At 42.7% G+C, this 16,675-nt stretch overlaps 3 protein-coding genes and 1 long non-coding RNA gene across 5 annotated transcripts; 2 read left to right on the top strand and 2 right to left on the bottom strand.

The window, feature by feature from the left end:
- Window positions 1–5,119: 5,119 nt before the first annotated feature.
- Window positions 5,120–6,656, top strand: LOC135638732 (aquaporin PIP1-2-like). Its single transcript, XM_065152059.1, has 4 exons — window positions 5,120–5,521; window positions 5,637–5,932; window positions 6,011–6,151; window positions 6,250–6,656. The coding sequence occupies exons 1-4, from the start codon at window positions 5,191–5,193 to the stop codon at window positions 6,343–6,345; spliced, it is 864 nt and encodes a 287-aa protein (XP_065008131.1). The 5' UTR covers window positions 5,120–5,190; the 3' UTR covers window positions 6,346–6,656.
- An 841-nt stretch (window positions 6,657–7,497) lies between these two features.
- LOC103973263 (probable xyloglucan endotransglucosylase/hydrolase protein 32) lies at window positions 7,498–9,017 on the bottom strand. Its single transcript, XM_009387774.3, has 4 exons — window positions 8,769–9,017; window positions 8,583–8,683; window positions 8,279–8,496; window positions 7,498–8,147 (listed from the first exon to the last, which is right to left on the bottom strand). Exons 1-4 carry the CDS (start codon window positions 8,959–8,961, stop codon window positions 7,790–7,792), a joined length of 870 nt encoding a protein of 289 aa, XP_009386049.2. The 5' UTR covers window positions 8,962–9,017; the 3' UTR covers window positions 7,498–7,789.
- A 1,984-nt stretch (window positions 9,018–11,001) lies between these two features.
- On the top strand, window positions 11,002–11,744 carry LOC135637562 (uncharacterized). The gene is made up of 2 exons (XR_010496326.1): window positions 11,002–11,248; window positions 11,348–11,744. It is a non-coding gene; the product is annotated as an uncharacterized LOC135637562 (long non-coding RNA).
- Window positions 11,745–12,213: 469 nt separating this feature from the next.
- LOC135637561 (deSI-like protein At4g17486) lies at window positions 12,214–16,450 on the bottom strand. Of its 2 annotated transcripts, none has more exons than XM_065150144.1 (4): window positions 16,321–16,450; window positions 14,010–14,297; window positions 13,850–13,930; window positions 12,214–12,610 (listed from the first exon to the last, which is right to left on the bottom strand). In XM_065150144.1, exons 1-4 carry the CDS (start codon window positions 16,448–16,450, stop codon window positions 12,468–12,470), a joined length of 642 nt encoding a protein of 213 aa, XP_065006216.1. In that variant the 3' UTR covers window positions 12,214–12,467. The 2 variants fall into 2 exon arrangements, with proteins under 2 accessions (XP_065006216.1, XP_065006217.1); XM_065150145.1 differs by having other exon boundaries at window positions 12,214–12,607.
- Between the last annotated feature and the right edge of the window lie 225 nt (window positions 16,451–16,675).

Raw genomic sequence — 16,675 nt, 5'->3', positions numbered from 1 at the left:
ATATATAATTGCGAAATCACAGTTGAACCATTTAAGCATCGCTGCCGCTTCATGATCCGTGCGAGGACATCAGAGAGCGACATCACCGCTCCGATCAAGCGCCCGCCCTTCGCGTCTTCTGTGTACCAGCCGCGTCACCTTCGTAGTCACTCGAGTAGCGACTTCAAGTCATGTTACGGTAGCGTTGCTTCGGAAGAGGCTCACAGTGTCATCATGCCTTGAGTCGTGATTTGGTGCGGTACGTCTCGCACGGGCTTCAGAATACGCAGAAGATGCGCTGTCATTGCGTTGACTGTAACCTCCCATGCCATGGCGCTTACTCGTTGTCTTGGACCGCCACACTCGCTGGACCAGGCTCCGCTAGCTGAAGGCGACGATGAGTGGGGACGACAACGATGACACTGAGTCAGTTACTCCGTCGTCTCTATCTCCGGCCATCTACCGGCATCAAGTTCCAGGAGGCGACGTGACGACGAAGAAAGCTAGTGCCGATAAACCCATGAGATCTGCATTAGTCACGTTCTCAGATTCTTCACTTGATTGTTACCCCTCTTGTTAGAGCTAGCCCCAGGATATTTACCAAAGGATAATTTTGGCAACACAACAAGATAATAAAGCGGAAAGAATAAAGCGACAAGAACAAACAAAACACCAGAACACCAGATATACGTGGTTCGGTCAATTGACTTTGACCTACATCCACGGAAGAAAGAGGAGCAAATTACTACTATAAAAGAGGGACACTTACAAATGCCTTAGGAAATGTTCCTAGGCCATAAAACACCTTCAGCTTCCTAAACAAGAAGACTTCAAACCATAAGCAGGTTTTCTTGTGGTGTCTGTGGTACTTCTCGTGGTGTGTCTAACATCAAAGCTCAGGCCCTTATTTATAGTTCCAAGACGAGACAACAAGTCTGATTTTCCAGATGTGGGACTATGGGACTTGCCAAACTAACAAATCTCCACCTTGGCATGTCCCAACAAAACTTGCTCCACCTTCTTCACAAAAGCCCCAACGGGCAATCACCAACAATGAACACCAACCAAGTCCAAGCACTGCTTGAACTTGTAAACCGGAAGAGGCTTCATAAGCATATCAACTGGATTGTCCTTCGTATGAATTTTCTGAACAAGGACTTTTCCCTCAGCAATCAACCACTTAGCGGAATTATCACAAGAAACTGCATCTGAATAGGAAGTAGGCTCACCAACTTCACTTGTTTCTTCTGCAACAGACAAAGCATATGCAACCAAATTTGCATATCTTTGTGGTGGTCGAATTTCTCTCCGTGGTCTATCCTTGGCTATGGAATATTGTTCTTCCTCTGGATCATCTGCATCAGTAGGCTCGGGACCACCTACTGGCATTCTTTGAGTAGAAGAGTTCGACTTAAAAGAATCTGAACTACCAATCTCAAGCTCCACCTGCTTCTGCGCACTATCATTTGTACAACTAGTAGATTCCTCTTTAGAAGATAGCATAGATAATTCATCAAAAGTAACATCTCTACTGATTATAAATTTTGGGGATTTGGGATCAGGACACCATAATCTGTATCCTTTCACCCCAGAAGCATACCCAAGGAAAATACACTTTTTAGCCCGAGGCTCTAATTTTCCTTCATTTACATGCATGTATGCTGGGCACCCAAAAATTTTAAAATCAGAATAATCAGCAGGAGTACCTGACCAAACTTCCTCTGGAGTTTTAAAGTTAAGTGCTGCAGAAGGAGCGCGGTTGACAACGTAACAGGCCATATTAATCGCCTCTGCCCAAAAGTCTTTTGTCAACCCTGCATTTGAGATCATACACCTCGCTCTCTCCAAGAGTGTTCTATTCATACGTTCTGCCACACCATTTTGCTGAGGTGTCATCCTAACAGTGCGATGCCGAACGATTCCTTCATTTTTGCAGAATTCTTCAAAGTCACCTTCACAAAATTCCATGCCATTATCTGTTCGAAGCCGCTTAATCTGTTTACATGTTTGCTTCTCAATCAAAACCTTCCATTGTTTAAAGGTTAGAAAAACATCATTTTTATGCTTCAGAAAATAAACCCAAACTTTCCTGGAATAATCATCAATGAAAGTCAACATATACCTGGCACCACCCTTAGACTGAACTTGAGCTGGACCCCAAAGGTCTGAATGAATATAGTCAAGAGTACCTTTCGTTTTGTGAACTGCCGGAGAATTGAAGCTGACTCTTTTCTGCTTTCCAAAAATGCAGTGTTCACAAAAGTCCAGTGGCCCAGTACTCTGTCCGCAAAGTAGACCTCTTTTGCTCAATATGCTCAAATCTTTTTCGCTCATATGACCCAAACGCATATGCCATAATTTGGTGATGTCAGAATCAGACAATGATGATGACGAAACTGCAACTGAACCTGTGACAGTAGTTCCCTGCAGAATATACAAGCTACCAGACCTACAAGCTTTCATAACAATAAGAGCACTTCTAGAAACTTTCATAACTCCACCTTCAGCTGTGTATTTACACCCAAGGGCCTCTAGGGTGCCTAAAGAGATGAGATTCTTTTTCAAATCAGGAACATGTCTAACATTAGTGAGCGTCCTCACAATACCATCATGCATTTTAATTCGGATTGTTCCTCTACCAACAACATCACATGCGGCATTATTGCCCATCAAAACAATTCCACCATTACAAGATTCATATGTGGAAAACAAATCCCTATTGGGACACATGTGATAAGAACAACCTGAATCTAAAATCCATTCATTTTTAGACTTTGTCCTGTCATCAGTAGCAAAGAAAATATTTCCAAAATTCTCATCAGAAGCTACACTAGCTTCAGCGGATTCAATAGTTTTCTCAACAAATTTTTCCTTTTGCTTTAATTTATTTTTCAATTTAAAGCAATCAGATTTAATGTGCCCCATTTTATGACAATATCTGCATTCCAAATTTCTATGTCTGGATTTAGATCTAGATTTAGATCTACTACTGTCAAATTCTCTTTTATCCATTTTATCCCTGACAACCAGACCCTCAGCCTGATTTCCTTTACTTTCCCCAGTGATATCTCTGTCTATTTGCTCCTTAGATTTTAGTGCAGATTTAATTTCCTGATACGAAACTGTTTCTTTTCCATAAATCAAAGTATCACGGAAATGCTTAAAAGATTGGAGAAGAGAACACAAGAGCAACAAAGCCTTATCCTCATCATCAATTTTTGCATCTATATTCTCCAAATCCATAACCAAAGAATCAAACTTATCAAGATGCGAGAGTATAGATGTACCTTCAACCATCCGAAGCATATACAGTCTCTGCTTCAAGTAGAGACGATTCTCCACTGTCCTCTTCATGTACAAAGCTTTAAGTTTGTCCCACATGCTCTTAGCCGTAGTCTCCGTAGCTACCTCCCGTAAAACCTCATCAGAGAGATTTAGAATGATGCTGGATCGGGCCTTCTTATCCATACCCGCAAGATCTTCTTTTGACGTACCATCTGGAATGTTCTCAGCACCCTGAAGTGCCAAATCAACTCCGTCTTGAACCAGAATGGCCTCCATCTTGAGTTGCCACATGCCGAAGTTGACATTTCTATCGAATTTCTCGACAACGATCTTTGATATTGTCATTGTTGCCAAAAGATCCCAGAACCAGGCTCTGATACCAGTTTGTTAGAGCTAGCCCCAGGATATTTACCAAAGGATAATTTTGGCAATACAACAAGATAATAAAGCGGAAAAAATAAAGCGACAAGAACAAACAAAACACCAGAACACCAGATATACGTGGTTCGGTCAATTGACTTTGACCTACATCCACGGAAGAAAGAGGAGCAAATTACTACTATAAAAGAGGGACACTTACAAATGCCTTAGGAAATGTTCCTAGGCCATAAAACACCTTCAGCTTCCTAAACAAGAAGACTTCAAACCATAAGCAGGTTTTCTTGTGATGCCTGCTGTACTTCTTGTGGTGTCTGTGGTACTTCTCGTGGTGTGTCTAACATCAAAGCTCAGGCCCTTATTTATAGTTCCAAGACGAGATAACAAGTCTGATTTTCCCGATGTGGGACTATGGGACTTGCCAAACTAACACCTCTAACCCGATCCACAGTAGTCCGATTGCTGCACACATCATATGAAAGCTACTTAGCTTTCACAAAAAGAAGGGAAAAAAAGAAAAAAGGCATACTATGCGAAGAACATGATGGAAACTACTAGCCCTCGAAGTGGACAAAATGCACCTTCTCCAACGTCACAATAATGGAGGTGAGTGGCTTTCTGAAGCGGTCATTCCTCGCCGGCGCCGCGACCGACCTGCGCTTCTCGCTTCATATATCTATCATGCCTGCTAAATCTTCCCTTCGCTACTTAATTCATGGCCTCTTGCGTTCGATTCTCATAGCTTCGAATCCTGGTACTGGCCACATCAACGAGGACATTAAATCTGTAGGTATGGAGAGTAATAATGGACATACACAAAAGTTGTTTGTATTCATAATGGATGTGGTAATAAACATGGTGTGGGTGTGAAGTTGCAAGATAAGCTGTTCTGTGGCCCTCGTGGCAACTGAGAAGCAATGGGGAGCAAAAAGCATTTTGGCCTCTGTTATATTTTTGGTATTTTGCTGCTTGATAATCTCTTGTCTTTGTGGTTATATACAATCTCTTCTGAAAGAATTCTTCCTATTTTTAAAAGGATAAAATCAAGGGTTCACGAAGAAAGAGGGGAGAGATGTATTGTCTGCACCTTAGAATCCGGGCAACAAAAGAGATGGTGCATGGTTGCAGATACACAGAGAAGGGAGGAAGGGAAAAGAGAAGGAAGGATAAGAATGAACAACACACATCCATCTTTTCTTTTTTGTGGTTCCTGAAGACTTGTGTTTTTTGGGGAGCCGTCTATTTCAATTTTCAGAATGAAAACACAAGTAGCTTTTGTAGATTAAAGAATCCTTTTACCCTTCTGGCCTCTTTAGCTCTAATTAATCTGCGTATATCTTAAATCTCAATGATGATTCTTCTACCTAAATCCTATTATTGTTGACTAGAAAATGGTAAGTGAATTAAAACCATTTTTGTTTCTGCCTCCATTATCTCTATAAAACCACCTGTCCGGTCCTTCAATGCCTTCACCTGCCCTCTGATATTGCTTCACAAGATTGCAGAGAGAGAGAGAGAGAGAGAGAGAGAGAGAGAGAGAGAGAGAGGATGGAGGGGAAGGAGGAGGATGTGAGGGTTGGAGCCAACAAGTTCCCGGAGAGGCAGCCCATTGGGACAGCAGCTCAGAGCCAGGAGAAGGACTACAAGGAGCCACCACTGGCGCCTCTGTTCGAGCCCGGGGAGCTCAAGTCATGGTCCTTCTACAGGGCTGGGATTGCCGAGTTCATGGCCACCTTCCTCTTCCTCTACATCACCATCCTCACTGTCATGGGGGTGGTCAAGTCCAGCAGCAAGTGCTCCACCGTGGGCATCCAAGGAATTGCCTGGGCCTTTGGAGGCATGATCTTTGCCTTGGTCTACTGCACCGCCGGCATCTCTGGTCCTCTTTCTCATCCCTCCTTATTTTTGGCTATTTCCATCGCTTTTACTTTGATTCTTGTTCTGACACTCAGCTTTTATCATCATCAAAAACTTCCCTCGCGTTTCTTGGGCAGGTGGCCATATCAACCCTGCGGTGACCTTCGGGCTGTTCCTGGCGAGGAAGCTCTCCCTCACGAGGGCCATCTTCTACATGGTGATGCAGTGCCTGGGCGCCATCTGCGGCGCCGGCGTGGTCAAGGGATTCCAAAAGGGTGTCTACGAGAACAACGGCGGCGGAGCCAACGTCGTGGCCGCCGGCTACTCCAAGGGTGACGGCCTGGGCGCCGAGATCGTGGGCACCTTCATCCTCGTCTACACCGTCTTCTCTGCAACCGATGCCAAGCGTAACGCCAGGGACTCCCATGTCCCCGTAAGTGCTCCTCGTCTGTCTTTGGAGACTCACGCTCCTGTGTTCATTTCCTGCTTGTAACCGATGAGCACGCGACAGATCCTTGCTCCATTGCCCATCGGATTCGCCGTCTTCCTGGTTCACTTGGCGACCATCCCCATCACCGGCACCGGCATCAACCCCGCTCGGAGCCTGGGAGCTGCCATCATCTACAACAAGGACCACGCATGGGATGACCACGTAAGTAGGAGATACGCACACAGAGAGAGCTCTCAGGCTTTCGATGCCAACTTTTACCACGAATCTGATGCAGCTTCATGTTCCTCTTGCCGTCGCAGTGGATCTTCTGGGTCGGTCCGTTCATAGGAGCTGCCCTGGCCGCCTTCTACCACCAGATCGTCATCAGAGCCATCCCATTCAAGAGCAGATCCTGAGCACTACCACTGGAACGAAGCCAACAGATCAATGTTGTGTCCTTCCATTTCCAGTTTGATCCACTCGTGATCTGTCTTCATCTTATTCTACTCTTTGATTCCGCTGCTGTGAATTCATGCACTCCGGACCTGTTCTCGTTTATCAAGTGTGCAAACTAAGTAGTATGTACTAAATTCTACATCATCTGCTGCTTCGGTATGCCGCATGCTCTGTCTTCATGCCAAGAAAGACGTGATTATACATGTTTAAGACTCGAGTGCTGAGTGATCAACTATTGGAATTGGATGGCTTATTGCTGGATTTTTCCTTAGGTTGTGTGACTTGTACTGTACATATACACCATACTTTCTCTCTCTCTCTCTCCCTCTCTCTCTCCCTCTCTTTCTCTCAAACAAAGAGGTCAAAATGGCACTAAACCAAATACATGTTTCAGTGTTGCTCTAGGCAAACGTTACACAGAATTGCTTCGGAGGGAGAGTGCTGAGATCTTTGATCGATGTATACAGTCTTATCTCTGTATTTAAGGAGATTATTGTCATGATTCGATCACCATCTCCGATGATATTGAATTAAATGGTTGACATTTTCTGGCCAAGTTTATTGAGAGCTTTGCGCTATAAAAATGACTCATTCTATCAATATAAAATGAAATAAAATTAAAATCCGATTTCTGTTTTCCTTTTATTCTTTTTCTTGATTCTTGTTCTGTAGCAAACTAAATCAAACCTTAGCTCTCATTGTACTTGTAAAATATATCCATTCCCTGATCTGGGATTACATGCGCTGATTCAACTTAATCATATACCTTTGATACCACTTGTTTAAGAGATATTTAATGGGCTCGCAATTATAATGCCATCCATCATGTTTTATAGATAGACAACAATGGTATGTATAAGGAAGATGATTGCACTAAGGAACAAACTTCAAAGAATGGCAGCCACAAAACAATTTTGTTGGGATAGAAGTAGTAGTAGTAGTAGTAGTAGTAGAAGAAGAAGAAGAAGAAGAAGAAGAAGAAGAAGAAGAAGATATATGCTCATCTCTTGTGCAATCTGCAAGAGAAACGAAACCTAATTTGATCCAGTTCCTCGGTTCTTCGGTGTCTCGCTACTAAAGCTTCATGGATGATGTTTTTGTATGCAGAAACAGACTAATATTTGATCTTTTTATTCTGCTGGAATAAATACCAAACAGTCTTACATAGCATGTAAGACTGGAATTTTCATATGCTTCTTCTGTTATATGTTTTATGTTGCTTTCTTCGTGTCTAAGCAACCCAAAGCAATTGTATCACACAGTACAGCCACACAACGCCTCCGCAACTGACACAGTAGCAGGGCGCCCCTTCCATGGAGGAAGAAACACTTAAAAAAGCATGGAAACAGCAGGAAGGGAGGACGACGACGACGACGACGACCAAGACCATCTCCAACGAACTGGTCAGCACTCGGGAGTGAGAGAATGGTCCCTGCTGTAGTCCTGGCAGTAGTCGTAGACCAGGTGGTTCCTCTGAACCCACTCCATGGCCGCGCGCTGCTGCGGGCTGAGGCCGCCGCCAGACGGCGAGGCCGGCACCGGCCGGCAACTGGATGGCGCGAACGCCGAGCACCCCCCGATCTTGAAGTCGGTGTACCTCGCCACGAACGGCTGGTACTGGTAGTCCACCTTGTACTTGCCGTTCTCGGTCGCCCATGACGACGCATCCCAGATGGAGCCGTACATCCACATCGGCCGATCGGGGAACGTTGCCTCCGTCTTCTTCTCGTACCTTCTTATCGGCACATCGTCCACGAAGAATCTGAACACGAACGACCAAGGAATCAGTGCGAAAGATTTGTAGTGTCCGACGCCGTGCATCATCCCTCGTCTCTCATCTGCATGGCTAAGGTGACACGAACTCTATGAGCTCGGGTGAGCACAAGCAATTACATGATCTCATCGGGGTTCCAGAGCATTGCATATCGATGGAAGTCGGCCGTGGGATCGAACCAGAGGTGGAACCTCATCTCCCGGCCGATGAGCCTGCCGTCGCCGCTGCCCCGAACGTACACGTTGGTCTGGAGAGTGTAGGGCTTCCCAAAGGTGGTGCCGAGGAACTCGATGTCGACCTCGTCGTGGTTCCCCGGATGAGCCTGGTTGTTCGACAGCTGCAACCAAAGTGGTCGACGAGCCAAGTAAGAAAAGGCTTGCGTTTTCAGCGTCAAGAGTTGAGTCTGGCGACCTCCACACTCACATAGAAGGCCGTATTCACTCCTGCAGTATAGCCACTCTGAAGCTTGATCGAAGCAGCGAAGTAGCCGTTTCGGTATGGGCGAGTCGACTTGAATCCGCTACCTGTCGATTCGTTCATCTCACAGTATGAAACAACTAAATGGATTATATGCATGCGAGAGCATAAGAAGCGTCAAGGATGATGAACCTGAGCTGCTGTCAAGCCATATCGTTAGGGAGTATTGGTCTTGGGAGACTGATTGGTGCTGAGGACCCCAGAGATTACTGTAGCCTTGGTAGAATCTTAAAGGCCTGAATAAAGAACCGGGGTAGTATCCCGGAGAGGGCTGAGCAGCTACAGAACCGAACATAAGGAGAAGGCAGAGAAGGAGAAGAGCCATCAGCAGGGTGAAGAAGATGGATACTAGATAGATAGTAGTGGAGAGATGCGTGGAAGAGCGAACGGTATAAATAGGAAGATGGAGGGGTGTGATCTCCACGAAGGAATGAATATTTTTCTGAATAAACAATGTGGAGGTTGATTGGGAGTTGCAGACGTCGACAAGCAACGCATCTGATATCGATATGCACAGCAACTAAGATCTAAATCTTCATCTTTAGTAAAATGATAGAGCACACTGTAGCTGTTGCATCAGAACTGAACCTTTAAGCGCTTGCCTTTTTGGCTTTCGAACGCTATCCATGAGTTGTGATTTTAAATCAGCTTCGGTTCATGTTTGATGGTGGAAACTGATCATTACAGTCATGCATGTCTAGTTTTATCACTGTCATGTTGATGGAAATGGTGGATTTGATTGCAGTCCAGCATTTACAAGCTTTGTCAGTATCACAAATAGAACGAACGATTAACTGAGCTGCTGTTTGCATGTTTCAACCACTGCTTACGGGATCATGTGTTCAAGAGGCTCACATACTATGGGTGGCTCTCTCTCTCTCTCTCTCTCAACACGGAAGTACGGCCATATAGGTGAGATGTAGCTCTTCTTTTAGGTCACAAATCACTTTCTCTCAGCTCGGTATGGCTGAGGGAAGCATGCAATAAGAAAAGGGTCAATACGAAACTTGTGCCAATTAGTTTTGTTGGCTCACTCACATTTCCTGCAATTCGAAGGGAGACTGTTTTCGAGTGTCAGATGGTTTATCAGGTCATGAACTTTGCATTCAGAGTTGCAATTGGGTACACCATTGCAAAACTTCAGATATACATCGAGTGATCAGATTTATACTCGTGTAAAAAAATCAAAATCAAAATCAAAGTTGTTTTGCACTTGATATAAGAAGAATAGTTCTGGATACAACTAGGAGTCAACACTGGGCTCATGCTCAGCGATGCATTTTTTCTGATCATGGTGTTGTCTGCAATCAGGAATTAAAAAGCAGTCGTCGCTATCTACTCTTCCCAATCTCAAAATTCAAACGTAGGGTACGAGTAAATGCACATTTGTACAAGTGATTCCAACAAGTACAATAAAATATGTCAACACTTGTGAGACCATATAACCAAACATACGTGTAGCATGCATTTGTTCATTTCAAGAATTCAATGATCTGTACACAATTTATGTGATTATGGCATCCCTTATACCAAGAACATCACTACACGCATCATGTTAGTTAATATAGGAAAATTTTGCTACCGCAATACCATAACTAAAACTGCAAGAGTTTCATCCTTTTCACAATGGCATCCTTCACAATCTCTTACACCACATATCAGGAAGCAAGGAATCTTGACAAGTCCGTGGAAGATGAGTCCACGCAAAGCTCATAATGGATGCTGAAAACGATCCCCCAACCTCTCTTTAGAAACAGTGGCCATGTCAGTGTACCTCCATTTTATATGGTGACCATTTCTATTAGCAGAAGACAACGAGGAACGGACAAGCATATTGCACTGGCGAAAAGGTCTTCTGACCTATAAGCATATTGACTTTGCATGTCGTAGTTACATCAATCGACAGGCCCTCGGACGTAACCTGCAGTGCATGAGAGTTCCATGTGAGGGGGATGAGGAGAGTTGGGAGAACACAAGTATAACATCGAGGAAGAGAATTAGACTGTGTCTTGTTCTAAGATCATATCATCCGCAATTTGACGTCTCACGAGTCTGCAAAGATGCTAAGATTTTGATCGAAAGAAAGACGACGAATGCACGCAGATAGCTTCAGGTGAAAACAGTTGGATGCATGAATGAAATGACACATGAAGAATTGCAGCAGAGGAATTGATACAACTAAAGCAATCAGCTACCGTCAACAGTCGATGCATTGATTAGATGCATCGTCATATGAAGTTCGTCTAAAACTCTCCACTGGGTCTTATCTTCTTTGACTGCAGCGTCACCTGTTCAGACCTGATATTGTCTGCAGAATGAGCTCAGGCATCAAAAACATACATTTCACAAGTCCAAATCATTCAACACAAAGTTGTTTGGTTATAGTCCCTGGAGATTAGATGATGTTTAAGTAGGGATGAGAGCAGATTGAGTTTCTTCAGCTACTTGCATCTATCCAAACCCATTCAAATCCAAAAATGAGATGGATTTAAGTCATTCGTCAGAGCTAATGGTAAGCAGTATCGACCTCATAAGGATTGGTGCAAGAGAAACAAGAGATTCGGTGCGGAATGGAAAGGGAAATCATGGTGGTGATGCCGTGTGACACACTGGTAAGTCGCAAGAGATTTCTGTGTAAGCTTCCTTTAGTTTCATGCCCAAAGACTGTTGAAAGTGATCGAGGATACCTCTCCTCGTCTTCTTTTCTGCAGGGCTTGACATCCCAACAGCCAATCAAGCTGGGAAAGGACAGAGCAAGTGACGGAGGAGGCTTAACTGCTCCTTTCCAATTACATTAGCCATTAGGCTCACATCTGCTGTGGCTACCTATCTACTTGTTTATCGATGTCTAAATAATATATGACATGGTGGTCATACATTAAGTACACCTTCCATGGATTGTTAAGGTTGGGGTTGGGGTGCCCTCCCGACATTTTGATGCCCTAAAATGGACTTACATCCCGTGCTTGCTTATCACCAGACGGGGACACATACGTTCTATTCCCTTACGTGACATTGGTCCCATTCCTAGCACAAAAAACCAGGCATATGAGCTCATCATGATTTATATTTGGATTTTTAATGTACTTATTGGATGCATTGTTTTCATGCCGTCTTGATCCTAATCCTGATGATGGCTCTGCAACTCTAATCCAAGCTAAGTCAATCATTGGCCAACGGGAAGAATTATAAATGAATTAATATTGTCACAATCAGGACTTTTGGTTCTTTCTTTCTTTCTTTCTTTTTTTTTTTAATACTTTTTTTTTTATCTGGTGAACTCTCATGTGTTATGAAACCAACCATGGATCAGATCTCTTTTAGTCTCGACGTTAGGAAGAAGATTAGAGTTGAATCTCACAGGATGCGATCCAGCTTCGGAGGAGAATTATGGAATTATCTTCTTAATTTATGATATTTCATAGCTGTTTTTGTGTTGTTGATTTGAACACAATAATACAACGCTTTTGCCTTTTTGTCGTTGTGCAATCATCATGTTATCGGAGAGAAGGCCAACCAACCAACCAACCAACCAACCAACCAACCAACATTACTTCTCAAAGAAGCCACAAGTCGATAAACAAAACAGCCGCAGCACGAGTCAAATCCAAGTTCCGTACATGAAATTGCTACAGGAAAACCAGGAGGCACCGCATCCGCGCTTCATACATTACAAAAGAACGCTACTACTGTTAGGAATACAGTCGATGTGAAGACTTGGGAAGAGAGTAGTCACGCAATAAGGAAGGATTAATTGGAAACAATAGCGTACATGTTGTTAACTTCTTGGTTACATCAGACACAGAGACTAAGCAGCAGGCAAAAGAAGGGTCACATGACATCTCTACCAAGCCTCAGTGTCTTATCATTTGCATGCGCCAAGTCGCTGTTTGTTTTCTTTAGAAGGTGATGATCTGCATCTTCCTCTTCACTTGCCTCTACAAACGAGGATGCACATGAATCTGATCCATCTTCTGAAAATATTTAAATATTAAAAATTTGATAGTGAGTTACGTGCTGTGGAAAAAGAGAAACCAACCTATGCAAATGTTTACAACCATTTCTGTGGAACAGACACATTAAAACTACAACATATTTGAAATACTGACAGTTAAATAGAGAGTTCAACAAGAGAAAGAATGGACAGCAAACCAAATTTACTGACACAAAGAAACAATCTGTAGATTCCAAATTCTACTCCATTAAAATATATATAGTTTTTAATCCTAAATTCAATGCTTTTCTGTATGTTTCACAAGATAGCCAAAAAAGCACATGACCGACTCCTTGAACCAAGCATGTTCCATAGTGCTAGAATAATAAAAAAACATGCCCTTGTTTTTAGGTCAGAGCAATTTTTAAGTGTTTGTGCATGTGAGAATATAATTCAGTCATCAAACAATGTGCTACAATAATAAATAAAATACTCTTGTTTGTAGGCTAGAGCAATTTAGGTGTTTTTTTGCATGCGAGAATGTAACTCGGTCATCAAATGACATGTTCCATATAAGCATGGCTAAACAACAAAATTGACACTGAATATGAACTTTTCTGGGTTAAAATATTCAGCAGTTTGAAATACCAAGTCCAGAAAAAGAACCAAGTAATGAGATGTATTAGCAATAATTTAAAAAAAATATTGAGGTAACCAATACACGATGACTTGGAGAAGCAATGAAACAACAGAGGACAATAAGATTAAGTCAACATAGTTGATACTTGGCCGAGGTGAATGATGAAATTAGACTTTGATCCCATTTCGTTCATGGATTAGGTTCCGGACAGCACTAGTTGCATCATAATTTCGCAAATGTGAATTATATTGGAACTTATACAAGGAATAGGTTATTAAGTTAAGATGCCTAACCAACTAGCTAATAGATCCTACCAAAACTTGTTACCATGTTGTTTATTCCTTTGCTAACAAGGAAAAATAAATCTATTTCCCTCCTCTTTATCCCTCACAAGAATCTTCAAATGCCAAGTTCATAAATTATTCCTTTCATCTTATTCTCAGGCCCTCAAGAGCATAATGTTTTAGGATGCAACCATTTTTTGTTTTTTGTTATTATGTTTCAGTATATTAACATTTTGCTATTATATTTTTAGGATGCAACTATTAGGATGGTCATAAGATCTCGACATTTATTGCATGAGTAGTTGTCATAGCAGGAAAACCAAACAACAAAATATGCCATGATTTACAAACTCACCAGAGTAAGCTGGATGAAGTGGCAACTGTCCGACTGCAGTAACCTGAATGTTTTCAGGGAGAATGCAGTTGAAAAATGATCCTGAAACTTCCAAATCACCACATGAATTAATACTGAATTCCCTTGGAACCAGAAAACATGTTTCAAGAAAGATACTAACCTAATCTGGCAAGTCTATTCACCCATCCTGGAATAGGCTTTCCTGTTATATGCCTGCTAACTTCATCGGTAAAATGATTGCAGTTCTTGATGATCAAATGATACATGTCACCATGATATTTTCCAGCCACATCTTCAATAAATAAGCGGAATTCTGAATGGGACATATCAGTAGTGCCCAGCCACACAGAACGTCTGAAGATAAAACCAGGACAGCTTTTTGGTTCTACCTCAAAGACTCCGCTAGTTGGGTAATCATGTGCTCCAAATCCATACTCCATTCCGTGAACTATAAGTGAAAGTAAATGTTTGCTAAAAAATAGAGTGGAAGAAGGTACAAGAACAGCAGAGCAGGATGAAACCAACAAGCTATAAAAAAAGTCATAATCAAGTATGACTCTTGGGGAGATATAAAGGAAAACGTTGTTTTATTTGCAAGTTGCACCAATCAAGAAAATTTCAAAACTATGACGCTCCTGATGGCTTATTTCCATCAGGACAACAAATCAACATGAAGCCTGTCAGGTTTGTCAAAGTATTAGCTAAAATTGTGTACATTGTAACAAAGACCCATAATTTGTTAATTATCAACCCACATTCTAGATAGATGTCTCTAGAACTATATGTTCAAGCTAATTGTGAGAAATTCAGAAAATAAACAACATTTGTTTTATGCAAAATAAATACAAGATTCATGTTCTAACAGATTGATAATGCTAATGTGATTGCAAAAAATTCATAAGTAGCAGTTCAACATAGTAGCGTAAACACAAGATCATGCTGGAGTTCCACAGAAATGGTAGTAAAAGAAATAATATAAACTACAATAGACTCTGTAAGTAGTGATAATGATTGTTTAGCAGAAGGGGTGATAGTAAACCAACTTGTTCAAGTAGACTAGCAATTCAAAACGGTGATGTCAAGAGGCACTTGGTTGCTTGCCTAGGCATTCAAACAAGATGAGGTGAGGCTCCCTGGATGACGGGCCTTTAATTGAATGTTATCTAGGCGAGCACCTCAGATGAGGTACTGGACATCTCAGGCAAGCCCAAGCAAGGACCTCATTTGCGGTACCAAGTGTCCAAAGTGCAAACCTGGGCTAGCCCAAAGCAACCCAAATATCTCTTGGCCAAATCAAAACTCAAGACCCAATCCAAACCTAGTTCAAACCTAGTTCCCATCAAGACCCAATCCAAACCCAGTTCCCTTCCCCTCTGGTCTTCCTCGGAGCCTATCCACAACCAATTCCAACCTGATCCGAACTACCAACTTTCCTCCGTTGGCCACGTATCCTCCTCTCCGTCTCTCCATCAGCTACATCTCTCCTCTCTTGTTCTCTTCCCTCCCTCTTTCCTTCCACTTCTTTCTCCCAATCCTCACAGGTGGTTCTCCGTGGTCGCCTTCTTCTCTATTCCTTTTGCTTCTTCTTTTCCACTCTCCTGTGTGAGTACTAGCATCCCCACCATTGTTGTCCTCTCTTTCCTCGGATCCTATCTCCCTCTACCCTCTTTTCCTCTCCTGTATCAACCGCCAACACCCACTATCGTCACCCTCAGTGTCCTCTTCTCTCCCTTTTATTCTCCTCTCTACTCTCAGCAACCAACAACCATAAACCATAGTGCCACTTCTCTCCCCTCCCTCCTCCCTTCCCCCTTCTTTCCACAATCTGCTTACAAATATTGTTGTCATGCTGCTACCCTACCTCCCAATTATTTTTGCAATAATTATCTTTATCCTCAATATTTGTGCAGTAAGCATCTTGTTTTGTTCCGAAGAGCACCTAGGTGAATGCCTACCATCTCAGATGATAAGGGACTCGACTCCTTGGTGCCTTATGCCTAGTGCTTTTGAAAGCAATGTTCCAAGGGAATTCATGCCCAGTCTTTCAACAAGAAAATAAAAAAGTCAATTAATACGAATTGACAGATTGATAATATTCATAATTTACCTTAGCTACAGCGCACCAACTTAACATGTTCACGCTGCACATCTTCTTAGCCTTGTGAAATGGAAGTGTTAAGCATAAACCAATCCAAGATTACATTGTCATCAGAGAATCCTACGTCACAAATTAACCAATATACTTGTTGGAAATTGTCGAACCTAAATTGTAATTCAATTTATGTAATTGTCGGTAGAAATTGTACATGAATCATAAAAACGACATGACACCAAAAAAGACCAAAAAGGAAAAAGAGCAAGAGTTGAATTCCAAAACCAAGCAACCTAATTAGAAGAAATAGGAATTGCATGAAACAAAAGATGTAAGCAATAAATCAAATATAATGCTAAATCGGGACGAATTAAGACACCTTCAATCCCAGAGTGGAAGACACCGAGGCCAAACCAGTAGAGATAGTTGTTCACCGGCGTCAAATCATAGACGTTCAAGTAGACATGCGTCCCGCCGCTCCCATCACCGCCCCCGTTGCCCATCCCCATCCCCATCCCCATCCCCATCCCCTTCCCCTTCCCGGAAGTACATCTCGACAGGAATGAGGGCATGTTGGGCCAATTCGGCAGAGCGAGCGCAAAAGAAACCTAAGAATGCCCAGTATCACATCGACCCGGAGTCGAGAATCGATCGAATTAACGATCAGGATCCCAACACAAGGAGATCGGATCGAGGCGAAGCAGCGGAGGGGGTCTGGCTTTCCCCTTGCTCGA

The sequence above is a fragment of the Musa acuminata genome, chromosome BXJ3-5 (assembly GCF_036884655.1).
Source record: "Musa acuminata AAA Group cultivar baxijiao chromosome BXJ3-5, Cavendish_Baxijiao_AAA, whole genome shotgun sequence".
Classification (NCBI taxonomy): Eukaryota; Viridiplantae; Streptophyta; class Magnoliopsida; order Zingiberales; family Musaceae; genus Musa; species Musa acuminata.
This window is presented reverse-complemented; position numbering and strand designations above follow the sequence as displayed.